The following is a 26360-nucleotide window of genomic DNA, read 5'->3' as shown; positions in this document are numbered from 1 at the left end:
ATATATATGTGCATGTTAATGAGCTAGTAAGCATTCCTAGATCTCAATAACTTATTATTCGAACTACAACTCTGAACAAGCAGCTATGATAACATCTATGAATGCTAGAACCTAAGATATTCTATGATGTTCATATTTTCCCCCTGCTCCAGCTTTTATGCATGCATAGATCGATACCTATAGCTGTAGATCTTAATGTATCGATGCCACTGAGATGATCATCCCATTGTTGATTCTCAAAGATTGTTGTAATGCTAAGGAACCAATGGAACTGCGATCGTGCCTCTGAAAGTTGATTGACTCTTGCCTAGAATATGTTTGCAGCAACAAGCGACCACACCAGACTCATCGTCACATAGATTGGCCAAAACCGGAACGACACTGAGATGGCTGAATTGGGGAGTCCGGTAGGTCCTGCTGAACCATAAACTGTGTCCCCACCTGGCCCGGTAGACGTTGGCGGGGTCATGCTGAACGGTGGAGCCATGGTGGTGGTACTTGGTGGGGACATGGTGGCTGGTGGTGCCATTCTGGCTGGTGGACTCACACTGTATTCATTCACATGTTTAGAAGGAAAAAGCAGTAAGATCTTTGTTCTCTTTGTATGGAAATTTAAAAAGTAAATTATCTTACGGATCTTGTACTATAGGGTTATGTGAAAAAAATTAGCCCCCCAACTCTGAAAAAAAGTGATTTAGTCCTTGACAATTAAGCTAACATGGAAAAAGATGAGTAATTTAGTTCTTGTGTTTTAGGAAATGTACATTCTTTTAATACTTCAGCTTAAAGCACTGCAATTCAATATTGTTTAATGCTTTGTATCCTTTGAAATAAAATGTACAGGGACTAAAAAACCTGGGTTTCAGAACTAAGAGGTACTCATTTGATATTCAGCTTATAATAAAGGGGACAATAATATAATTTAACCATTTAAAACATTTCGTTGTAAGATTATTACTCTGTTGACGAGGATGCTGCGTAGTGACAGTTTGCAGTACCTGCACCAAAATATTACATATCAATCCTAAATGTTGTCTAAAAATGAACAGTTATCACCCATAAATGATGTCTTACTTGGATCGGTGTTAGTAAGCTGAGCTGCTCCTCCGAAAACGCAGTTGGTCGGATCTGGGTGCTTCTGGTAATAATCATTGAAAGCATAAGAAGCATGATTTTGAACGGTGTCTGGTTCATAACAACTCCCACCAGTCTGAATTGCAGAGCATCCTGCACCATAACCACAAGCATAGTCTAGAGCTACTTGTAGTGCAGTTGGTGAAGCGCCTTGATTCGCAACACACCACGTCCCTCCCGATGACGACGGCGGAGTCGATGGAGTAGTGGTCGGGACAGTCGGAGGAGTCATGATGGGCGCAGTTGGGGTGGGATTTGTGTCGGGCAATGTCGGGGTAGGGACGGTCGGGGAGGGAATTGTGTCGGGTAATGTTGGCGTAGGGACGGTCGGGGAGGGATTCGTGTCGGGTGATGTCGGCGTAGGGATGGTCGGGGAGGGATTCGTGTCGGGTGATGTCGGAGTGGTAACGGGGGTAGTAGGGTTGGTGATGGGCTCGGTTGAGGGGGATGTTGGAGTTGTGGTACTGCCAGGAGGAGTAGGGTTAACAATGGGGACATTGTCTTGTGTTGAAGGGGCAAAGAATACCCTAATGTTCTGTTTTGGTTTTGGATTGTTTTCTTGGGGAGGAGGGTTGTAGGGAACACTTGAACCTGAAGAGGTTAAGAGCAAAGCCAAAGGTAAGGGTTTGTTGTTTTTTCATGATGAAATATATAGACATGCAAAATTAAAGGAAATAGGAACGTTTCTACAATGATTGACAATGCCATCGACAAATGAGGATAATAGTTTAGGTATGATTTTGAAAAAATTGAAAGTTTAGGTACTAAAATGGACCAAAACCACTAGTTTAGGTACTAAACACATAATTTACCCTATTATTTTTATAAAATTTTATTTTAACCATGTACTTTTAATTTTCTTTCATTTTGTCCTAAAAGTACCCAAAAATTGAAACACACTCACCGATGATTTTACTGAAGTTGTTTCCATCTCCTAATGACTTTATCAATTACCGTAAAAACATCTCTATTTCCCTAATTAATTTTAAACCATTTTTAAATCCTTATTTTTTCCCCAATATCAATTCCCTCCTAATTAAACACGTTTGACAAGATAAAAAATTGGATCCGTTTGTTTCACTGAAAACGTTTTTCGGAAAATATTTTCCGTAAAATGAATTATATTTTCTGAAAAACATTTTTTGAAAAAACGTTTTACGATGTTTGGAATATATTGTTTAAACCCTTTTTTCACTAGTTGATGATTTTTTTTAAAATTATTTATTATAAATATTAAATACAATAAATAATATTATTTATCATAAAACTTAATATTATTATTTTAAAAATATTAAAATATTATTTTTATAATTTTATTAATAAAAATATTAATATTGGTATATTTTATTGCAATAATTATAAATTATATTAATTATTTATTAAATTAATAGTGTTATATTATATTTTAAAAATATTAATTAATATATTTTAAATATCTTTATTAAAATATTATTATATTAATATTAAATATATAAATAATATTATTCATTATTAATAATTTAACAATATTATTTCTATTGAAATTAATAAATAATATAAATTTGATTAATAATTTATTATATATTATTAAAATAAAAATATAACATCTTATATTATTATAATATAATTGATTATTTTTTATAATATTAAAAATATAATATTATATTATTAGAAATATTAATAAATATATTTTAAATATTTTAATAATTAATATTTTGATTAAAATTATATTAAAATATTTTATTAATATTAAATTTATAAAATAAAATTATTTTGAGTATTTATTATTTGAAGTGAAAAGTTCGGAAAATGAATTGCGGAAAATCAGAGCGTAAGTCATTTTTCAAAAAACACAAAGTAAATTCTGTTGACCAGAAAAATGTTTTACGTTGACCAACCAGTTTTCCTCCAACCAAACACTGAAAAATGAGGAAAACGTTTTACGGAAAACATTTTACGTTTAAACAAATGGGCCCTTAGTGAACCTATTCTTTGGTCGTTTAGGAACCAAGCAATCTATACACTAATGAAAATGTTACATCTAAACATTTGTGTTTGATATATAAGAAATGAACATTTGAGCATACCCTTTTGGTGCAAAATTAAGAAGACGACGACGACGAATATAAGAATGAATTACCTGAGCAAAGGAAAACTTGGAAGAGAAAGACCCAGAGAAAGTGAACAAATCTTGAGTTCATGTCTTGAAAATCAAAGACCAATTGCAAACAAAAGGTCTGTAATTTGCATAAATAAACAAAAATACTTTGTAAGGAATCAATGCTTCATTGGAGGGATGATAGATTGAAACGGAGAGGAAAAGGCAGAATACTTGAGAGAAGAGGCATTTTGGTTGTTGGATTTAGCAAGCAAGGGAGAATGCAAAAGGGTTATATGTTGGGTTTTTGAATCTTATTTTACAACATACACACTTTCTCCCATCTTCGGACTTTTTTTTATTAAACTCGAATGATTATAAGATCATATGTGTTCGATCATTTAACAATAAATACCTAAAAAACCGTGTTCAAGTAGATTCCATGTTACTGTTTTTTTCTCCACATACTTCCTCTAGAAGGCTTCATGGACATTTTTGTAGCCTCTTAGTCAATATTTCATCTTTAGCACATTATTTTGGTTTTTGGGCCCATTATGGTATCCGGGTTTTTTATTTAGCCCACTAGAGTTTCCGGGTTTTTATTTTGGGATTTACGATATTTTCTACAATGACGAGTTTCAATAAAAAAAAATATTTCTTTACTCAAACTCATCAATTTTGCAAATATTTTTGGGCTGCCCTATTGGGCAAAAAAACCCATTATTTTCTTGAAGTTCTTAAAAATTACATCCTTTGATCAAAACTAGACCAATGCTTGGACATCACAGAGACCTTGAAATGTATGCTCCACCATTGCTTATAAATGTTGAAGCGTAAATTACATGCTATGTTCTAGAGGGTAGTTGCTGATTGAATTTTTATGAGTAAATTATACTTGTGACTACTTAAGTAGAAGATCTTGATTCAAACACCAATCTTGTAATTTTTTCAATCAGATAATTAGTTATTAATATTTATCGGAGAAGATAACGTAACAATTAAAAAATCGATATAATTCTATATGTAGTCCTTGTTACTAACACATCTTATAATAGAAACTCTCGTCACACACATGTGATTTTGGGTTCAACACTCAAATATTTTCAACCATTTAGAGTTAAATATCATTCCAACTTTTACAATTATTCAAGTTATTTAATTTAGGGTAAAGTACATAAATGATCCCATGATTATACGACTCTACTTTATTGAGTCCATCGACTTAAAATTTACAAACTGATCACCCAACTATTCATATGTTTCTAACTTGTCATTTTCTATTAAAAAATTGACGGTTGTTTGAGCATGACATTAAGCTATTGACTGGGATATGATAAAATCTTATCCCAAAACCGTTTGAATTGTATAGTCGTTTGAGATTTTGAGATAAGATTTTATCATATCCCAATTAACAGGTTAACATCAAGCTCAAGTGACCATCAATTTTTAACGAAAAAAATGATGAGCTTGAAATATATTAAGAGTTAGGTGACCATCTTTTTTAATAGTCAGAGGACTCAATAAATTAGTGTATTATAGTCAGATGATTGTTTTATAACTTTTAATAGTTCATAGATGTAATGAAATAGTGTCCTATAATTAAGGGATGATTTGTGTATTTTATCCTTTAATTAAATAATTACAAAATTTCGAGGTATATATAATCATGAATAGATATATAATGATATGAATTTGTCGATTAAATAATTTACAGCGATTAAAAATAATATTATTTTACTTAGAGATTTTAAGTACGAATAATTACATATGTAAGATATATATTCATTGTCACGATAAAAAATTTTAATGTCATTTCATACTATTCAAAAAAGAAAAAAATATATGTAGCTTTGTCGGGTTCAAACCCGGGTCCAATACGGATCTTATTTCGGATTGACCAAATGAACCATCCTTTCTCACTATTTCATTTTCCAACCGGCACTGATCTCCAGCTTAAGAAACCCTAAAACTCCCTTAAACCCAACACGAAACACCAAAAAAATCCCTTCAAAGCAATGGCGTTGTTCTCCCGCATCCGTACACCGGCAACCGCCGCATCTTTTCACCTCCGCCACTTCTCAATCCTTTCTCAAGACTCCTCCGCCCCTCTCACCTCTCACCAAAAATCACGCGCCGCCCTCTCCCTCCTCAAATCAGAGCAAAACCCCGAACGCATCCTCGAAATCTGCCGCGCCGCCTCACTCACCCCACTATACCACCTCGACCGACTTGCCTTCTCCGCTGCAATCTCCAAACTCTCCGATGGAAACCATTTCCACTACGTCGATACTCTCCTCCGTGAACTCCGTTCCCGTCCCGACTTACAAAACGAGCGTTTCGCATCCCATTCATTAATCCTCTACGGTCAAGCCAAGCTGCTGAACAACGCCTTAACGGCGTTCGGCGACTTTTACAACGAGGGGTTATGCCGTACGACGAAATCATTGAACGCTTTGATTTTTGCGGCAATTATAGCGAAGGACTATAAAGAAGCGAAGAGGATTTTTGTGGAATTTCCCAAAAGGTATGGCATTGAACCTGATTTAGAAACTTACAATACTGCGATTAAGGCTTTGTGTGAATCTGGATATTCGACTTCTGTTTATTCAATTTTGGTTGATATGAAAAGTAAATCGATTAAGCCAAATGCGACCACATTTGGGACTTTATTAGCTGGGTTTTATGCGGAGGAGAAATACGAAGATGTTGGTAAAGTGTTGAATTTGATGAAGGAACATGGGATTCCAATTGGGATTAGTACTTACAATATAAGGATTCAGAGCTTGTGTATGTTGAAGAAGTCTAATGAGGCTAAGGCTTTACTCGATGGGATGATATCGAGAGGGATGAAGCCAAACTCGGTTACATATAACAATTTGATATATGGGTTTTGTAAGGAAGGGAATTTGGAGGAAGCTAAGAGGTTGTTTAAGAGCATGGTGGACAGAGGATTGAAGCCTGATAGTCAATGTTACTTTGCTTTAGTGCATTTCTTGTGTCAAGGTGGGGACTTTGAGAGTGCTTTGAGGATGTGTAAAGAGAGTATGGAGAAAAAATGGGTTCCGAATTTTTCGACTATGAAATCTCTTGTGAAAGGACTTGCTAGCATATCTAAGGTTGATGAGGCCAAGGAACTTATGCAGAATGTTAAGGAGAAGTTCTCCAAAAAAGCAGACATGTGGGAAGAAATTGAAAAGGATTTGGTAAGCTAGTCTGGTCGAGTTTGCATGGAAATGAAAATTATTTGAGCCCTTTTCTCGTGCAGGTGGAATTGTTTTCCTCTTGTTTGTTGAACTATTGAGCATCTACTAGTTTACTGGGATTATTTTGGCAATGAAACTGTCCCCAATAACTTTTTCATTTTTTTACTTAGACTTGTTCTGCGAGTTATTTTAGATGTCCCGGAATCGTCACTGTAAACAGCTACCCCGATTTCTGAATGAAATCTGTTATCAAGTTGATGTTTATGATGGAATTACAGCTGGTTTTGCTCATGAAACTCGGCAACGATCAAGGTAAAGGCAACTATCGTAGATTGGGATATTTTCTTGATTGGATGGCGTAGTCTATGGAACTTATCAGCGGGCGCTTGTATGTTCCCTTATTGTTTTGTGTTCATCTTTGACATTTCTGTTGAGTACAATTGTGGTGCATAGTGCATACTGGTACTTAGCTCAGCTCCAAGATTTCCCCTTAAATGTTTTTAAAAGTTCGCCCTGATTTAACAGAGTTTTAAGTTATGAAGACGATTTGTTGCTTTCTTTGTTTCTCCTCAAAGTTATCAAATCATTAGTTCCTTATGGCTTCCCCTTGGATAAATAATTCACTTCTTGGTCTTCGAACCCCTCTTTCACTACAAACTTTCCCTATTTGAATGAGTGTACTTTTGCAAGATAAACAAAACTAATATAAACAATATATCATCCCAATTATATTATTTTATGACACATTAACATCACCGCCATAGGCGGAACTAAGAATTTATTATAGCAGGAGTTAAAATATTTTTTATTTTTTATAAATACAAATTTTTTAAATAGGGGGACCTGATAAATTTTTTTTATTTTTAAAAAAATATATTGTATGTATTAATTAATAATTAAAAATATAAGTAACGGGAGCCAAGCCTCCCCTTGGCCCTGACGATGTTCCGCCCATGATCATCGTTAATATTTTAATGACGCATGACAAAATAGAACCAAAACGTAATTTTAGGCATGATTTTTGAGAAAAGAAAATATTTGAATGGTTTGAACGAAACCAAAGTGATAATTGAGTGACTAGGTTCATAGTTTACCCTTAAAAAGTTAATAAATCAATGACTAGAATATAATTCTCTCATAATTAAGCGATCATCTATACAATTTACTTGTTTTTATTATGAAAAAATAGTTAATTAACTTTTTTATATTTAATGTATGATGGAGAAGTAAAATTTGAAAATAGATGCATATTGGAAAATGAAATAAAAATACCAAAATTCAATATTTATAAACATCACATAAACTAAATTGTTTTTTATATTTAATGTTAGTTTAAAATACGATAAATAGAGATGAACGCATAATTTTATGTTAAGATACGAGTTTCTAAAATTTTAAGAAGAGCTGAACTTATAAAATTTTAAGGGAAGAAAATAAATTATCAATAAAAAATATAAAAATTATCTAAAATATATAATAACTTAAAATGGTCAAGAAACAATTGTCTAATCCCACCTTTGATTAAGGCTATAAACGATTCGAGTGGAGTTTGAGTGTTGTTAAGTTTGATTCAAGTCAAAATCTTTAAAATTAAACTCGACTCAACTCGAAAACTAGTGAACAATTGTTAAGCTCGACTCAAACTCGAAATAAAAAAATTGAAGCTCGACTTGACTCAAAAACTTCTGAGGTTAAAATTTTCAAGTTCTACTCTAAATCAAAAATTGAAAACTCAACAGGAACTTGAATCATAACCTTAAGTACAAGAAAGATTTATATTGTTTTTTTTTAAAATAACATATAAATTTTAATATAATTTTAAAAAATCTAAAATTTTAATATATTATTTTTTGAGTTCCTCACGATCTTTTCGAGTCGAGTGTCAAGTAGCTCGTTTCAGCTGGTTAATAATTCGAGTCGAGTTTAAACTCGATTCGAATCTATTCGATTTGAGCAGTAACTGAACTTTGACCAAATCAATCTCAAATAGCTCACAATAATAGGAAGTCGAATAATAGGAAGTCGAAGGGACGACAACTTAATTTAAAGATAAAAACGATAATTTTTAGCACAATAAAAAATGTGATGATTTTTATCACATTTTTGATTGAGTACAACCTAAAATGTTATATTATTCCTGACATTTTAGGTTGAACTTAAAATGTTACATTTTTCATAACATTTTCAGTTGATAATTTAATATATTATTTTCTTTGTAACATTTTAATTTAAACCGGAAATATTAAAAGATTACAATATTTTAAATTGCATCTAATTTAAAATATTTAAATTTTAGAGAAAATCGCCTCAGTGACCAAAAAAAAGTTATAATATACGATTTTAACCAACTTTTTTTGGATTTGCCAAAATGACCAACAAAATCGCAACGCGAAATAAAAATCGCAACGCGATCCCCAGAATCGCAAATCAGTTTCCAAAATCGCAACGCGATTCTTTAAAATCGCAATGCGATAGTACAAATTCGCATTGCGATTTTCCAAAATCGCAACGCGAATATGAAAATCGCAACGCGAACACATAAATCGCAACGCGTATCCGTAAATCGCAACGTGTATCCGTAAATCGCAACGCGTATGGGTAAATCGCAATGCGTATCCGTATATCGCAACGCGTATCCGTAAATCGCAACGAGAATCTGTAAATCGCAACGATAATCCGTAAATCGCAACGCGATATTTAAAGCGCCATTATAATCGCTACGCGTATTTTATTTTCAAATTACAAAAAGAATATTAAGACAAAATCCCGTAATCGCAACTCATAACCTAAAACCTAAAATCACAACTCAGTCCCATCTCCATCTCTCACTCTCTACGGCGAAGAAATCCGTCCCCATCTCCGAAGATTTCCGTCCCATCTCCGGCGAAATCCCTCACAACCATTCACGGTCAGAAATCCCTCACAATATTCAGAAATGGAAAATCAACCTCCGAGGGTTAGTTTTTTAATTATTTTTATTTTGAAATGTTTGCATTATTGTAGGTTTTTCATATTGAAACTGATGATAAGTTTACTGGTCATTTCAATAATAGATTAACCATTTCACTTAGATTTCATTTCGCGTTACGATTCTGTCGTTGCGATTTTCATTTCGCGTTGCTATTCTCTCGTTCCGATTTTCAAGTTAGTATTTGTCTTTGTCTTTGTTCTGTCTTTTGGTTGAAGTAATGCAATCCATTCAAGTTTCAATTTGCAGAAGAGTCGCAACGAGATAAATGAAAATCGCAACGAGAGAATGACTGTCGCAACGAGAGAAATGACAATCGCAACGAGAGAATCGCAACGCGAAATGAAAATCGCAACGAGAGAATCGCAACGCGAAACCAAAATCGCATTGCGATTTTCATTTCGCGTTGCGATTCTCTCGTTGCGATTGTCATTTCGCGTTGCGATTCTCTCGTTGCGATTGTCATCTCGCGTTGCGATTCTCTCGTTGCGATTTTCATTTCAACCAAAAGACAAAACAGTGTTGCAAATTTTAGTTTCAAGAATAAACTACTACTTTTTATGTTTATTGTTTTGGTATATCTTCACAGTGTAGTTTTTGGTATATCTAACTTGGTATGTTTATTGTTTTTGTAGAAATTTTTTTCGGCTCAATTGACCTTGAGAAATAAAGTCAGCCTGGCCACTACAATTGCAAAGAAGCTTTCACCTGCTCAAAGACAATTGTTTGAGGAAACCTGCTTCGGGCCATGGCTGAGAGTACAGCATCCGGGTGGAGATGCTAATTTGACCCATTTGTGGCTTCAGACCATGACATCAAATCTACCCGACAGTATACAACGTGGTGAGGAAGAGATATGGTTTCATTTTCCACCAGCGTATACTTGTTTTGGGCGGAAGGAGTTCTGCTTAATCACTGGTCTACGATTCGGACACGATGATGTAGGCCGGTACACTCGTCATATCGCCCGCCCATCATGGTTATCCCGGGTTTTTCCGGATGAGTCAATGGAGAAGCCGAACCTACATGTCGATGACCTGAAGAAATTGTTTAATAAGAAAGCTGGTTTCACTCGGATGGATGACGTCGATGTTGTCCGAGTATGCCTTCTACTACTTGTGTATGCCTGCTTTTTAGGCAGAGAGGCCAGACAACCTATTCATCGGGAGCTAATAATATTGGTAGAGGACCTGAATGCATGGAATCTGTTTCCGTGGGGTTCGTATATATGGAAAGCTACCTGGACTAAGTTGTCGTCTGCCTTTGATGACCGCAAAAGTTTGCGGGGCGATGGGTCCAAATACACTTTGTCAGGCTTTGTTTGGGCCTTTAAGGTAAGAATTTCTATATAATGTTTCTAAAATTATAATTAATTATTTAACAATTACTAATTTTGTTATTATATTGTTTGTAGATTTGGATATTCGAGGCTTTCCCCAGCATGCGTACATATGCAATAAAAACGTCAAATGATATTCCCAGGGCTATTTCCTGGAAGAGGAAAACTCTGTTGGATTGGGAAGACTTAATACCATATGCCACAATAAATAATGTAAGTTAACACAAATACTTTCATATAATATATAAACAAGTTATTAATAGTAGACGTTTAACTTTGTTTGAGTTTTTATATTTTAGGAGGCTAACATTCCATTACAAAGACTGACACCCACGGAGGAAGAGCTTGCCACTGATTGGTGGCAAGCTAGTCTGAATTTTTTTGATGGCACGGATGATGAGCAGCATCCACTTCCTCCAATTCGAGAGCCATCACCTCACCTAGAGCCATCACCCGATCGACCCGACTATACACCTCTAGAACGAGAGCCATCACCTATCCCGTCACATCATCGAGCCTCTTCTCCACCATCACCTCATGATAGGCGACCGGCAAAGATGCCACGACTCCTATCTCCCTGTTCTCCACCTCCACCTCAACGGGATGAGTCAAGGGAGTTACGTGATGAGGTCAATGCCTTGCGTGAGGAGATCGGTACTCTACGCGATAACGATGGTGCATGGCGTGTGGAGGTGTCAACTTTACGTGGTGAGGTTGCCGCTCTACGTGAGATGATAGTATCGTTGCAGAATGAGGTTCATACTCTACGCAACGAGGTAAGTTTAAGATTTTCCATATTTAACTTAATGATAAATTTACTCGTAATTTCACTTAGATTAGCCATTTCACTTAGATTGCTTAGTAAATTTATTCGGTTGCTGCCAATTCTGCTAAACTGTGTATTCTTTAACACTGTGAAATAGTATTTGTCTTTGTTTTGTCTTTTGGTTGAAAGTAAATTTGTTCGGTTGCTGCCAATTCTGCTAAACTGTGTATTCTTTAACACTGTGAAATAGTATTTGTCTTTGTTTTGTCTTTTGGTTGAAAGTAAATTTGTTCGGTTGCTGCCAATTCTGCTAAACTGTGTATTCTTTAACACTGTGAAATAGTATTTGTCTTTGTTTTGTCTTTTGGTTGAAAGTAAATTTGTTCGGTTGCTGCCAATTCTGCTAAACTGTGTATTCTATAACACTGTGAAATAGTATTTGTCTTTGTTTTGTCTTTTGGTTGAAAGTAAATTTGTTCGGTTGCTGCCAATTCTGCTAAACTGTGTATTCTTTAACACTGTGAAATAGTATTTGTCTTTGTTTTGTCTTTTGGTTGAAAGTAAATTTATCCATTCAAGTTTCAATTTGCAGAAGAAGAAATAGTTTACTTTCGCAACACGAAACTTAAAATCGCAACGCGAAACCAAAATCGCAACGCGAAATGAAAATCGCAACGACAGAATCGCAACGCGAAACCAAAATCGCAACGACAAGATCGCAACGCGAAACCAAAATCGCATTGCGATTTTCATTTCGCGTTGCGATTCTTTCGTTGCGATTTTCATTTCGCATTGCGATTCTGTCGTTGCGATTTTCATTTCGCGTTGCGATTTTGGTTTCGCGTTGCGATTTTAAGTTTCGTGTTGCGAAAGTAAACTATTTCTTCTTCTGCAAATTGAAACTTGAATGGATAAATTTACTTTCAACCAAAAGACAAAACAAAGACAAATACTAACTTCAGGGTATTAGTTTGAAACATATTTTCTTTGTTATCTGATGCATTTTGTGAACTATGATAGAATAATGACTTGGGTGAATACAATGCAAGTTTGAAACATATTTGTCTTTGTTTTCACTGTTTAAATATCATGTCTGTTTATTTACTGATTTTTGTATTTAATTATTTAGCGGCCCGATAGAGTGGATGCTTTACGTCGGGTTATGCTTGCACGACGGAGTTCACGCATCAGACAGCGTGCACGTGCTATTAAGTCTCCGTACACCCCAATAGTGCGAAGACACCGCAAGAAGAAGCCCGACTCGCCTGTCATCCCTCAAGAGTCCACTCCTATCGTTGAAGAGGCCCCCCCTATCATTCCTCGAGAGTCCCCTCCCACCGTTCAAGAGGCCACTGTCATCATTGAAGAGGTCCCTCCCACCATTCAAGAGCCCGATTCACATGGCGTCATATGTAGGCTTCTTGAGAAACCCTCTGACGTGCCGGACATGATGGATTCAAGTTGGCTCTTGTATGAGTTACCGGCCAGTACCATACCGGTATCTGAAGAGGAGAGGGAACAACTACCGGACACAATTCTGGATAACACCCTTTGGGCTAAGACCGCTGTTGATTTTTATCTACATGAGCGGAGCCAGGGGTGTTTCACTGACATATGCAAGCTCACTGATGATATCTATTTGTTGCTTGATCGGTCTTGGTGGGGCGTATTATTAGGGTCGAAGACAATGGCTATTTCGATGGGGGGGTAAGTCTTATATTGATCTTATATTTCAATTTGATTAATTTTTTTTTAAATTTATGTAAGTCACTAATATATGTCTTTTTTTGTAAAACAGCATATCGATGCGTGGGTGACACGTCTTCTAATAATAAGAAAACTTAAGAAAATAAAAATATACGATATACAATTATGCCGACGTCTTTTCACGCCGTTCACTTGAAGAATGCACGAAATGAATCATTTGATTTGGGCAATGGACAAGCTAAACTTTATCCTGCATGGTGGGAGGTCGATAAGGTTAGTATTTATTTTAGATTGAGTTTAAAGGTTTTATGAAATAAGTGCGCAAATGAATGAATTATTACTTATGATTGCAGGTGTTTATCCCTGTTTTGGAACGTAAACATTGGATTCTCGTCGAGCTTCAGCTCCCATCCCTTAAGACAATAGTGTATGACAGCATGATAAATTACATATCATTGGCTGATTTAAGAGATGTTATTAAGGGATGGAGCTCTCATTTGGCTAAATTCTTGGATGCGATCAATTATTGGACTCGTTCTGGAAACAAGAAGCCAAAGAAGCTCAATATTACAGTTATTAGAGACGAGACCGCGCCACAACAAACGAGCGGAGCCAGAGGAGATTGTGGTCCTCTCGTATGCTTGGCGTTGGAGCGTTTGACGACGGGAAGCATCAAGTATCTACCTCCCACCGATAGAGATAAAGCTGCAGTAGGCTTGTGGTTTCGGCATTATATGGCTAAATCGATATATACGAGACGCTGCCTACCTGCATCCGCGTTATAAAAATGTCCATAAACAATTGGTAAGTTTATATACTTTTGGTTTGAAAATGTTTGGTTAAGTACCTAGAATTCAATAATTTGCTGTTTGTAGGTTTTAGATGTGTAGAAAGTGTTGTTTGAACAAATGTTTGGTTTCTGCAGGTTAATCTCAGAAGTGAACTGCGTGAAAATGATGTCGAGCTGCAAAAGTTGATTCAATAGTTTAATTGATTGTTTTTTGATTGTTTAATTGATTTGTAAAAGTTGATTCAATAGTAGATGATCGGAAATAAGAATTATTGCTTATTTTTTGATTGTTTAATTGATTTGTAAAAGATGATTTGTAAAAGTTGATTTGTGTAATTGATGCGAATATAATTCTTATTTGTGCTTGTTTAATTGATTGAAATGTAATGGTTGATTTTGTTGATTTCAATCTGCATTATGTTGAAGGCAAAATTGACTATCGCAATGCGAAATGAAAATCGCAATGCGAAATGAAAATCGCAACGAGAGAATCGCAATGCGAAATGAAAATCGCAATGCGGAAATGAAAATCGCAATGGGAGAATCGCAATGCGATTTTAATTTCGCATTGCGATTATCTCGTTGCGATTTTCATTTCGCATTGCGATTTTCATTTCGCATTGCGATTCTCTCGTTGCGATTTTCATTTCGCATTGCGATTCTCTCGTTGCGATTTTCATTTCCGCATTGCGAAATGAAAATCGCAATGCGGAAATGAAAATCGCAATGCGGAAATGAAAATCGCAACGAGAGAATCGCAATGCGATTTTCATTTCGCATTGCGATTCTCTCGTTGCGATTGTAATTTCCGTGTTGCGATAGTCAAATGCATGCCTAATAGTGATAACAACTGAATAACAAGAGTTGGTTAAGTCAAAATGGTTGGCCTGAGTCATTAATTCAACTGAAAATGTTAAAAGTTCACACATAAAATCCACATAATACAACGTTTGCATTTAAAAATCACCTAAGTTAACAGTCCCAAAAGGTGAAGCCAATTGTGATTGGGATTTTAAAGATGGTTGCCTTTTGCTTGACACCATATGAGCTTTGGATTTTGATGAGGATCCATATTTTGGTAGAGGAAAAGATGATTTTGATGGCACTGGTGATCCACATGTCAACCTTGTATGACCACTTTCCTTGCACCGACTACATGTCGATCTCTTCTTCTCTTCACCCTTAGACGGTATACGATCGTGACTTTTTGGTCGGCCAGGTAGCCTTCTGTCCATGGCTGGTGGCAAAACTGTTTGTAAGTCATCTGGTATGTCCCACTCAGAAGGATGTGGAATAGGGTAGACAATCTCGGCATAAGTCTGTCGATAAACTTCTGTAGTGTAGCAATCCATAGCGTATGCGCTTGAATCATCTTGGTTTAAATGAAGAGCAACTTTTATAACATGGCCACACGGATAACCAGATGTTTGCCATTTCATACAACTACACGTCTTTGCATTTAGATCGACTAGCCCATTTAAGTTATTATCCAGTACTTGAAACAAAGTGTTTGAACATGGTATACTAATCTTGAACCGAGCATTCATGTCAGTCATAATTTCATGTCCCCGATATACCCTGCCATTCAAAAACATTAACTCAGCCAGAAAACCACCCAACACCTTTTTGTTTGCCTGTCTATGGTGAGGAAAAACTTGGGTTCTTGAACATGTATGTTTATCAATAAAAGTCCTAACTTGAAACATTTTGCAATCTTTTATTCTCTTTGCAATCATACGCCACGTACAGTTTTTGTCAATCATACACCTTGTTTCGAAACGATCTTTGCTTGATTTGTTAACTTTTAGTTGATAGCCATCTTCCACACATTTCGTATACAAAGCTATCTTCAAGTCTTCCTTTGTATCAAAACAATCATCTTTCTTGACACGAATAACTTTTGTGTAACAATCAACTGCTTTCTTTGCCAACTCTTCTTCCGGTAACTGAAGTAATTCTGGCATATTCCAGTTATACTCCCGTGGCATTTTCTTTTCTTCGGGGACTTTTTCTTCTTCTTTTTCTTCTTCAGGATTATATGAATTACAGAATGGATGTTCAACATGTTCATTCACAGTCGTAACTTCCTCCTCATTATCATCAACAACATCTTCCTCGGCAACGGGTGTTTCATCATCAAAATTCGGGTATTGACCAATATGAAAATCATTACACACATGGTCTGTTTCTTCTTCTGAAACATCATCAAAATCCGTGTATTGACCAATATCAAAGTCCGGATATTGACCAAGACCAAATTTCGAATACTGACTAGTACTCACAATTTTTTCTGTTGGCTCATCATCGTCTAACTGGTCAATACGAAAACCGGAATTTGGTGCTGAAAGTTGATTGGGATTTGGATTAGAGAAAGGTTGTGGGTTTTGAGAAAAACTTAGTTGATTACTACCCGCTACTGACCCAACAATACTACTTCTAGGTTCAACAACATACAATGTAACATCATCTTGTGAAACACTAATGTAAGCAATGAATCGTTCAACATCTTCATTGTCGGTTAACAAATAAACTTTACCATTTCTCTGATAAGATAGCCTAAATCCACTTAGGGGCTCTAAATTCAATTTATTTGAAACACGTAGCATTAGAGTTTCATAAGTTAACTTTTGTAAAGACAATTTTAGTTGAAGATTCATGGGTAAAGGCATATATTGTAAAACACCATGAACATTATCCCATGACCCTCCAAAACACAAATCTATCCAAACATGATCAACATTAGATGATTTCATGGTTGTAAATTAATTTACTAAACAGACGAGCTGCGAAACTAAAACCTGTTGCCGGATTGGGAAGGATGTCGTTGGATATAGGAACGGATGTCGCCGGAGAGAGTGATAGATGGAGATGGAATGAGTTGCGATTTAGGGATTTAGTTTATGATTTCAGTGTTATATACCCAAAATTTCAGTGTTGTGATTTACAGATTCTCGTTGCGATTTACGGATTATCGTTGCGATTTACAGATTCTCGTTGCGATTTACGGATTATCGTTGCGATTTACAGATTCTCGTTGCGATTTACGGATACGCGTTGCGATATACGGATACGCGTTGCGATTTACGGATACGCGTTGCGATTTACGGATACGCGTTGCGATTTACGGATACGCGTTGCGATTTACGGATACGCGTTGCGATTTATGTGTTCGCGTTGCGATTTTCATATTCGCGTTGCGATTTTGGAAAATCGCAATGCGAATTTGTACTATCGCATTGCGATTTTCAAGAATCGCGTTGCGATTTTGGAAACTGATTTGCGATTCTGGGGATCGCGTTGCGATTTTTATTTCGCGTTGCGATTTTGTTGGTCATTTTGGCAAATCCAAAAAAAGTTGATTAAAATCGTATATTATAACTTTTTTTTGGTCACTGAGGCGATTTTCTCTAAATTTTATCATATTTTCGATCATCGTTTTTTAAATGTTGTATTAGGTTACCGTACTATCAGAATCACCCGTCCATCGAGAGTTTTGTTTGTGGTTGAAAGTTGAACTTGCAGGTGGTATATTAAAGTTTGTTTCCCACTACTTTGTTTTTTTCTGGGAAAAAATGATTATAGTAATAAATAACTGGATAAGTTATGCATTTAGTACGTAACTTATTTATTTTGGTCTGTTTTAGTATTTAAATTTTTAATTTTTTAAAATCATATATAATATTTAATTTTTGTTTCATTTTAGTATCTCGTCGTTAAAAATTTAATGCGTTTAGTATCTAAACTACCAATTTTAATCTGTTTTAGTACATAAACTTTCAATTTTTTTCAAAACTTAATGTTAAATTTTGAATAGGTTACTAAAATAAAATAAAATCTAAACTTTAGGTATGATTTTAAAGAATTAAAAGTTTAAGTACTAAACAAATGAAAACTGATAGTTTAGATACTATACACGTAATTTACCCTAAACAACTAGTTGAATAGCGGTCCATGTAGGTTAGTCTGGATGCGTGGTGTGAGGTCCATTGGGGCAGCTCCTGTCTCATTCATTCATTGTCTCTGTCTCTCATTTTTTTTTTAATTATTGTCTGATTCATGGATCCACGTGGTTTTGGAGTGTTGGCGTTAATCACGAGGTTCTGTATCTGTGCTTGAATTGAGGTTAATTAAGAAATAATAACGAGATAAATGTTCATGTACTATGATATAACATGGATAATAATAAAATATGTCAAAGTAAAGTTGGACTAAATCGCAAATTATACTATTACAGGGACGAAAATTACAATTTCACCAAGAAATTAACAATTTCCCGACAGAACCTAAAAAATTCACCATTGATTTAATACAGAGTTCCTGCAAACAATATGTTTTATTACTGCTCTGGTCTGCTTCGGTACAGAAGGGCCTTATTCCATTCCCCTTTAGTACCTCCGGTATTCGAATGGCGGCCGGATAGTGGAATAACGGCTGTTATATAGAAGTAGCGGCGGCGTGTAAAATTATTATTGTCGGAAATGGCGGTGTGAAACAGAATCGCACCGATAACGATGGATCTCGACCGCAATTTAAAATGTTAATGTTTTACAACGTTGATCTTTTACAATGGAACAACAACAACATGCGTGGTAGAGATTCATTAAAACTCTCCACTCCTCAATCATTCTTAAGAGGGTACAAGAAGTCTTTCGCATGCGTTCTTGAACGATTCCGAATTCCTTTCGATGTAATCCTTTGTTGCAGCTTCCAAGTTCATCCAAACTGTTGGATCGGTCTCGTCCAACTCCATACCGCAGCGTTCGTCGACTGCGACAACGACGTGCATTGTATAAATCTTATGACACAGCTCATAGTTACAACAGACCGTGAACTGAACCGACGATTCGTACCTGGATTAAACCGAAAGTAATGGATCTCGGGGTGCATAGGTAACAATGTCCTCAAAGCTTCCTCTGCATGATCGACCGAGCACGCGCTCTCGATCAGCACTTGCCCCGCGTCTAGATATCGCCAACCGCCTTTTCGAGCCTGCAGCAGAGGTACTCGTAAGTGTATGGAAGTAATGGCCTAACAAAACGGTGATTTACACTTCCGGTGGTCAAGGTAACCGGAAAAGGTCTATATGCGTTTAGAGCAGATCTCATGACAGAACAAAAAAAGATTACCTTGGTAGGCAAGGAACCAGAACCAATTGAAACTATACAGTCAATTTTAGTATCAGGCCATAAAAGTTGTGCTTCACGTATGGAAAAGATAGTCGGATTGTTTGCTAACAGAGCACCGTCGAGCCAACGGTATATGCCATCGGAAAAGTCATCAAGATAGTATGGAGCAGCACAAGATGCTCTTATAGCTTGCCACAAAAGATGTTTACAGCTTCCGACGAAGGCACTTCTTTTGCATCCAACCTGTGTACTTGTAGCTGCAGATCCTGGCATGGTGGTTCCCGAACTTTCAGATGTCGCAACAGGCGCCTCTGGCGTTCCCACAGGGTACTGTACATTAAGAAAAATAAATGTATTAACAAACTACTACAGGTACCAAGATATTACCATGATGGATAAACAAATAGTCTACTTATATCTATAGGACCAACATGGTAGAACAAAGGAACAGATGACCTCGAACCTGATAATTTCGGAATATGAAAGGCTGAGCGGGTGTAACACTCGCTAAAGTCGACACGAGACAAACTTTAGGAATGTTTTTCACAGCAGTTTCAATCAGCAGGTCATCCCCATCCTCATCGGCACACATGTCCTGTAGCAACCTCTCTAACTTTTCTGCATCATGCTGTAATGCTAGGTGTTACAATTTGTTGTTGAAAGACAAAGGTAAACAAACAATCATGCCAGAATACCTCTAAAAAAAGCGAAATATGTTGCAGCAGATGCGATTGCGATGATTAATGGATTAAAGGTACGAGTTATCGATATGTTACAGAAAGGACATGCACATACATTTTCAAAGAAGACATGAAAGAAACTCTAGCAGCAGTAGCCAATAAAGAAGCACAGATTGATATATATTAGCAGAGATGATCATACTTTTGATCCTTTTGCGACGACCCTGAAATTCTGCGATGAACTTCGATAAAGCCGGTCAAACTTGTTTCTCCAAGATGCACCTTTGTTGTTCTTCGGCACAGGTTCGGAGAAAACAACTTTCCCTGCAATGTCAAAACAGAAGAACAGAATAGACAAAGTGAACTACAAGTAAATGTAGCGTGGATGAATGATGAGTCTTTATGTAGAGCATATGGTTACCAAGATTTCTGTATATCTCTTCCAATTGGTCTGCGCTCATCGACTTAATACCAAGTGCGGAAGCGAAAATGCCACCTGTTGACGTCCCACATATAAGGTCGAACATCTCATGCATTCTCTTTCCGGTTCTCTTTTGGATTTCTTGAAGGATCTGCACCGTCGCAAGGCCTTTCATCCCACCTCCATCCAACGACAGTATGCATATGCCTCGTTTCGGTACCGGTCTCCCTCTAATTGCACGTCGCAAGCATTCATTCTCCCCTACAAAAAGAACAGAACAAGATGATCCTATGGCCCTAAAGATTCTCAAAAACAAAGCCAAAAACCAAATCCAAGAAACATACCAAGAATCGCCAAGGCGCGAGCAGCGGCTTTATTCACTCGCGGCTCCGGCGTCGCCGTCCGGCAGATGAGAAGTTCCCTCAAGCGTTTAGAAGTGACAAGAATGTGACGATTCTCCCTACAAAAGCCCAGATTTCCAAGAGCCACCAAAGCAAGCCTTTGCACCTGACCACACATAAAAGACTAATTAGATCATACATAACCTTTTAACACAGAGAATAAATCAAACAAACAAAAACCCAGAAATTTACCTCAGGGTTCTTATGGATGAACAATTTTTCCAATGATCTCAAAACATCAGGAGTAAGCATCTTCTGAGCCATGGTATCAGACCCATAGGCCAGTGTGGCCATAGCTTGCAGCACAGAAACTGGATCTTCAAGTTCAGGAGACTTCAAAACAGATTCAATCGGTTTCATGATGTCGAATTTTATCAACATTTCACTATAGAGATCATCACCAGCAAGATTTGATAAAGAAGAACAAGCTTGTTCAATCTGATACAAGGCAAAAACTGTTAAAGAACAGCTCAGTTTAAACACTCATAAATGAACACACACACGCATATATATCAACTATCAAGTGTACCAAACGGTGATTGTCGCTGTTCATCATCCTTAAAAGCTGCTGCACATTGTTCTCATCTTGGTCAACAAACAAACGGTTCCCCTGATTTTGCATGATTAGTCTGGACATTGCAGAGGCTAGCAAAGGGTGATAAGCAGTGGGGGAACGGAATATGAGGGAGAAGAAGGTGCTCAGCTTGTGCTTAGATGCAACAAAATAAGAAGTATTCTCCATCTGCAACAAAAACAAGCCTGATTTATATAGACCACTCTCACTGAATATCACGCGCCGCCGTCTTCCTCCTTATGACAGACAAGAACTAGTTTTTGGCATCCAGTTCTCCAGTCGTCTACTGTGGAGTCACGGTGATGTTGAGGAGTTTCATCCCAAGGTGATGATGATCTAATTCCCACTAAAAACTAGTCAAGACAATTGTGGTTGGTGAAACTGGCTATCGACTAGCATCTTATCATTATTACCATAACGAGACCATAATGGATGTCCTTTTTTTCATATGTATGGGGTAAGGGGAAGGTAAGATAGTAGGCTACTCCTAACACCAGGTTGAGAGCAGCTTTCGTAAGAGACCTCCGAATTATGAAATGCCTTCCGTGAGACTCGATCCCACGACCTCAAGGTTAAGAACATTGTGCTCTACTAACTGAGCTGGATGGTCATTTCATAACGAGACAATAATGTAGTAGTATAATAACGGGTAAACTACATGCTTATTACCTAAACTATTACTTTTATTCTATTTTGACACCTTAACTTTATTTATTTTTAAAACTATACCTAATGTTTAGTTTAGGTTTTAATTTGGTACCCTACCATAAAAAAAATTTAACGGTGTTGTTGATATATAATCATAAAGTAATGCCACATCACTATTGAAAAAAGTAAAATAAAAGCAACATCATCACTTATGTTAATATTTTAATGACGAGTATCAAAATGAAACATAACCTAAAAGTTAGATATGATTCAAAAGAAAATAAAGTTTAGATACCAAAATAGAATAAAAATAATAATTTAAATATTGAACATGTAGTTTACCTTCTGATAATTTATTAAGATTGTCCATGTGATTTTCCCATGATGGACCACTTTGAACTTTATTTATTATAAATTTATAATACCTTATGAGATTTAATTGCATCGAAGTCCAGATTTTAAATTGATTTCTAGAGATTCCTAAAAAGATTTGTATCTTATCGATTAAAGCATCTTGTCTTTTAACATTTAGTTTTGACATCTTGCACATGGCTTGAAGTATATTTAAAATTTATGATCATATTTTAAATATGTTATTTTTTTAGCGTTGAATTTGATAAAATATAAGTATAGGTTGAGTTTTGATCCAGTTAAGTTTGATCATATAAACACTCATTTACTCGTCACCTAGTTTGATTCGAATCTAGAAAAGTTTCACTCAATCTAAAATTTGATCAAAATTTTGAGGTAAAACCTACATCTGACACATGTATTTAATTATAACAAAATATATAGAGTGAGACAATATAACAATTATTTCTAAATATTTAAATGTTATTTATATTAGGGTAAATTACACACTTACTCTATTAGGGTAAATTACGCACTTACTCATTGAATTTTACTCTTTTTCCAATTTCACTCATCGTACTTTTAATTTTTTTTTCAATTTACTCACTGAACTTTAGTCATTAAACTTTTTTGGCCACTCGACCGTTTACTCAGTAACAGGGTGTTAACGTGGCTTATTTTAATAATAAAACATGTCACAGGTTTACTCACTGAACTTTACTCTCTCTCCTATTTCACTCAATGTACTTTTAATCTTTTTCAATTTTAATTTAACGACGTTAGAAATTTAACGGTCGAGTGACCAAAAAAGTTTAATGTCTAAAGTTAAGTGAACAAATTGAAAAAGTTGAAAGTGCAGTGAGTGAAATAGGAGAGTGAGTAAAGTTCAGTGAGTAAGCTTATAATTTACCCTTTAAAGTTCAGTGAGTAAACTTATAATTTACCCTTTATACTATTTTTTTGGGTCACATCAAGTATTTTTCACTATAAACTCAACTTGATATTATCGGGATTGTCTCAGGAAATGCGGGCTAATATACGGCGTTACCGGATACATTATAATATATTTAACAAATTCGGTTTAGTGCTACCGGAAATATCGAGTAATAAAAATATTGTGAGTGGAAATCATGAAGAAAATATTAAAAAATTTGGCAACCGGCAAACTTAGCTTGTCGGTTTGTGTCGATACAAATTAAAAATGTATCGCTCCATAGCAATATAACAGGTAAAAATAAGATAAAACAGGTTTCATTATGATAAAACCGGTAAACCGCTACTGGATATATCGAAAGAATCGATTAGATTTAAATAAGTATCGACACTTTTGGAATTTAAAAGAGAAGAAGTAATAGCGCCTATAAAGTGTCGATACTTTATAAAAATGTATTGATCCATAACAATATAACATGTATAAGTATGACAAAACCGGTCACGAAATGATAAAACCGGTAAAGAGCTACCATATATATTAAAAGTGTCGATACGTTAATATAAGTGTCAATACGTTAATATAAGTATCGACACTTTTTGAATTTAAAAGAGAAGTTATAGAGCCTATAAAGTGTCGATACTTTATACAAATATATCGATCCATAGCAATATAATAGGTAAGAATATGACAAAACAGGTCTCGAAATGATAAAACCGGTAAAAAGCTATCGGATATATTGAAAGTGTCGATAAATTAATATAAGTATCGACACTTTCGTAATTTAAAAGAGAAGAAGTTGTAGCACCTAAAAAGTGTCGATACTTTATGAAAATGTATCGATCCATAATAATATAATAGGTAAAAATATGACAAAACCGTTATCAAAATGATAAAACCGGTAAAGCGCTACCGGTTATGTTGAAAGTGTCGGTACTTTAATAAGTACGCGTAAAAAAGTATCGACACTTTCAAAGAAATAGGTAAATATCCTATCGAAAGTATCGACACTTCACATAAAAGTATCGACACTTATGTAATTGTATCGATTAAATATAAATAACATATCCAATGTAAATATAAAGGCATAGCTAAATTTCCTCTGAAAATAGATAGAGTTTTTGAAATCGAAGCGTAATTGTTGCTGCATTTCAGAAGGCGTTTCTACGTTGAAGTTTGTTTGTTTGTTGCTGCATTTCAAATCAAAAGGTACGTTGTTGAAACCCTAGTTTTTTATTATTACAATAATTAGGGTTTTTATGTGTTGTTGTTTAGGGTTTTCGAAGTAAAGAAGCATTTGAGACTGATTACATGTAGAAAGTGATCTTCTAGGTAGATGATAAATATCGATACTTTTATTTAATATTATAGGTATAAAATGATATTATAGGTTGTATAAATGTGCCGATACTTGGAGTATTGAGTGTTCCCATTCGTTTGAAGGAAATAGAGAGGTTTTGGGACCGATTATTATATAATATTATAGGTAGAAAATAAATATGGATACCTGTATATAATATTATAGGTAGAAAATTATATTTTAGGTTGTATAAATGTGCCGACACTTGTTGTAGTGGCCATTCAAATTCTTTTGAAGACCAATCGTTTTACCACAAGAGTGGTTATCGATTTTTGTATACAAGTACTTGATTTGATTTGCGTAAACTGATATATGAAGGAAAAATGAAGTCAATGGGTGGAAAGCAACCAAAGGGTGGATATATGTACTTTTAGTAAGTATCAATTTCTTTTTGTTATTATTGTTGAAATGGTAATTGTATTAAAGTATTTAAGAACTTTAAATTGATTACAAATTTTAAATGTTGACAGTAAGGCCGAATGCAAAAGGATGAAGGAAGATGGCACACACAGCGGTTCGGTATGTAAAATGAAATTGACATTGAGTATTATTTAGCGTTAATGTATTGATTAAGAAACGTTTATGCTTAATATTAGGTGACAAAAGATGTGAGGTCGAAATGGAATTCGATGAGTGATGCTCAAAAGGAACCTTACATCATACAGTTAAGGAATTATAGTAAAGAATACAAAGAACAGAGGAAAGCACATGAAAATAAGGTATTCATTAAACTTGTAAATACGTTGATACAAGATATATAAGAACAATAACATTATATATTGTTAAAAAATGTAGGATGTGTCGACAAGGTGCAGCATAAAAAGGGTGTATTCATTAATTGAACACCTTAAAAAGAATGATCAGTTGAATGTGCTGAGTGAAATAGGGTTTGGATCATTGATAGGAGTAAAGGATCGACCAATTTGGAGGGAATTGTGTCGATCCTTGATGGAGCAATTTGATGTCAAACAATGTATTGCTAAATATAGCGATTATTCATTCCCTCTGGGGGTATCGACTGCTGCAGTCGTCTTGGGGGTACAAAACAAAGGCAAAAGTGTTGTAGAAGTCTGTAGGAGTAAGAACTGGAAAGCACTTGCCTCCAAATATGGTTTGAATCATAAGGTGACATATGTTGAAGTTGAAGAGGATATCAAAAGCGGATCTTACCGGGGGGATGAGCTGAAGGCCCGAGTTTTATTGTACCTTGTCGGGATATTTCTTTGTCCAACGGGTGATACGTCAACGAACAAGGACAATATGAAGCTCATTTGCGATGAAGGCTTGAAGGGTGAATTCAATTGGGCTGAATATGTTCATTGGAGATTGATTAAATCAATAATCACCTTTCAAAAGGGCAGCCAGAGATACCTCAAAGGGTGCATAGCAATCTTAGAGGTAACTGAGTTGAAGAATGTTTTTGTTTTTTTATATAAAATGATTGTATAGTTATTATATAAAATGATTAATTTTATTATAAATTCAGGTTGCACTGTTCGATTATTGGTCGGGCTGTGATAGTTTGCCGGCTTATGAAAGACACGGAGTGGCACGCATCCGTGCATATGGGAAGGAAAAAGTGGTTAGAGTGATGGTGAAGTTGAAGGTGGATAGACCGAGGAAGCTAGAAATGGTAATAAATGAAATTAAATAATATTAAGAATATAATCAATGTCTTAATACAAATTTAATTTTGAAGGTTATTTTCAAGGACGTATAGGAGGCAGAGAAGGCAGAGGAGGCAGATAAAGAGATGGTTGGAGGGGTGGATGATGGTCAGGGGGATTACGGTCAGGGAAAACATAGTAAATTCGACATTTTGATGTCTGAATTGGCTGATATTAAAAAAATCATTTTTGATATTCATCAAAGACAATCAAGAGT

General features: G+C 35.6%; 3 protein-coding genes across 3 annotated transcripts; 1 reads left to right on the top strand and 2 right to left on the bottom strand.

The window, feature by feature from the left end:
- Positions 1-29: 29 nt before the first annotated feature.
- Positions 30-3704, bottom strand: LOC120152520 (mucin-2-like). The gene is made up of 4 exons (XM_039164724.1): positions 3680-3704; positions 1075-1725; positions 959-998; positions 30-548 (listed from the first exon to the last, which is right to left on the bottom strand). Exons 1-4 carry the CDS (start codon positions 3702-3704, stop codon positions 308-310), a joined length of 957 nt encoding a protein of 318 aa, XP_039020655.1. The 3' UTR covers positions 30-307.
- A 1468-nt stretch (positions 3705-5172) lies between these two features.
- LOC120152552 (pentatricopeptide repeat-containing protein At1g61870, mitochondrial-like) lies at positions 5173-6955 on the top strand. The gene has a single exon (XM_039164751.1). It carries the CDS (start codon positions 5227-5229, stop codon positions 6421-6423), a length of 1197 nt encoding a protein of 398 aa, XP_039020682.1. The 5' UTR covers positions 5173-5226; the 3' UTR covers positions 6424-6955.
- An 11515-nt stretch (positions 6956-18470) lies between these two features.
- Positions 18471-21529, bottom strand: LOC120152556 (phospholipase A I-like). Its single transcript, XM_039164756.1, has 9 exons — positions 21142-21529; positions 20805-21050; positions 20556-20718; positions 20212-20472; positions 19993-20114; positions 19574-19738; positions 19111-19440; positions 18835-18973; positions 18471-18751 (listed from the first exon to the last, which is right to left on the bottom strand). The coding sequence occupies exons 1-9, from the start codon at positions 21352-21354 to the stop codon at positions 18612-18614; spliced, it is 1779 nt and encodes a 592-aa protein (XP_039020687.1). The 5' UTR covers positions 21355-21529; the 3' UTR covers positions 18471-18611.
- Positions 21530-26360: the final 4831 nt, after the last annotated feature.

This window comes from Hibiscus syriacus, unplaced genomic scaffold (assembly GCF_006381635.1).
Source record: "Hibiscus syriacus cultivar Baekdansim isolate YM2019G1 unplaced genomic scaffold, ASM638163v2 tig00111092_pilon, whole genome shotgun sequence".
NCBI lineage: Eukaryota > Viridiplantae > Streptophyta > Magnoliopsida > Malvales > Malvaceae > Hibiscus > Hibiscus syriacus.
This window is presented reverse-complemented; position numbering and strand designations above follow the sequence as displayed.

Coding starts and splice junctions, on each gene's coding strand:
- LOC120152520 (XM_039164724.1), bottom strand. CDS start 3,704: ATGTCCATGAAGCCTTCTAGAGGAA. Junction 1,726..3,679: donor CATGAAGCCTTCTAGAGGAA/GTATGTGGAGAA, acceptor TAACCTCTTCAG/GTTCAAGTGTTCCCTACAAC. Junction 999..1,074: donor GCTTACTAACACCGATCCAA/GTAAGACATCAT, acceptor ATTTTGGTGCAG/GTACTGCAAACTGTCACTAC.
- LOC120152552 (XM_039164751.1), top strand. CDS start 5,227: ATGGCGTTGTTCTCCCGCATCCGTACACCGGCAACCGCCGCATCTTTT.
- LOC120152556 (XM_039164756.1), bottom strand. CDS start 21,354: ATGGAGAATACTTCTTATTTTGTTGCATCTAAGCACAAGCTGAGCACC. Junction 21,051..21,141: donor ACAGCGACAATCACCGTTTG/GTACACTTGATA, acceptor GCCTTGTATCAG/ATTGAACAAGCTTGTTCTTC. Junction 20,719..20,804: donor TCATCCATAAGAACCCTGAG/GTAAATTTCTGG, acceptor ATGTGTGGTCAG/GTGCAAAGGCTTGCTTTGGT.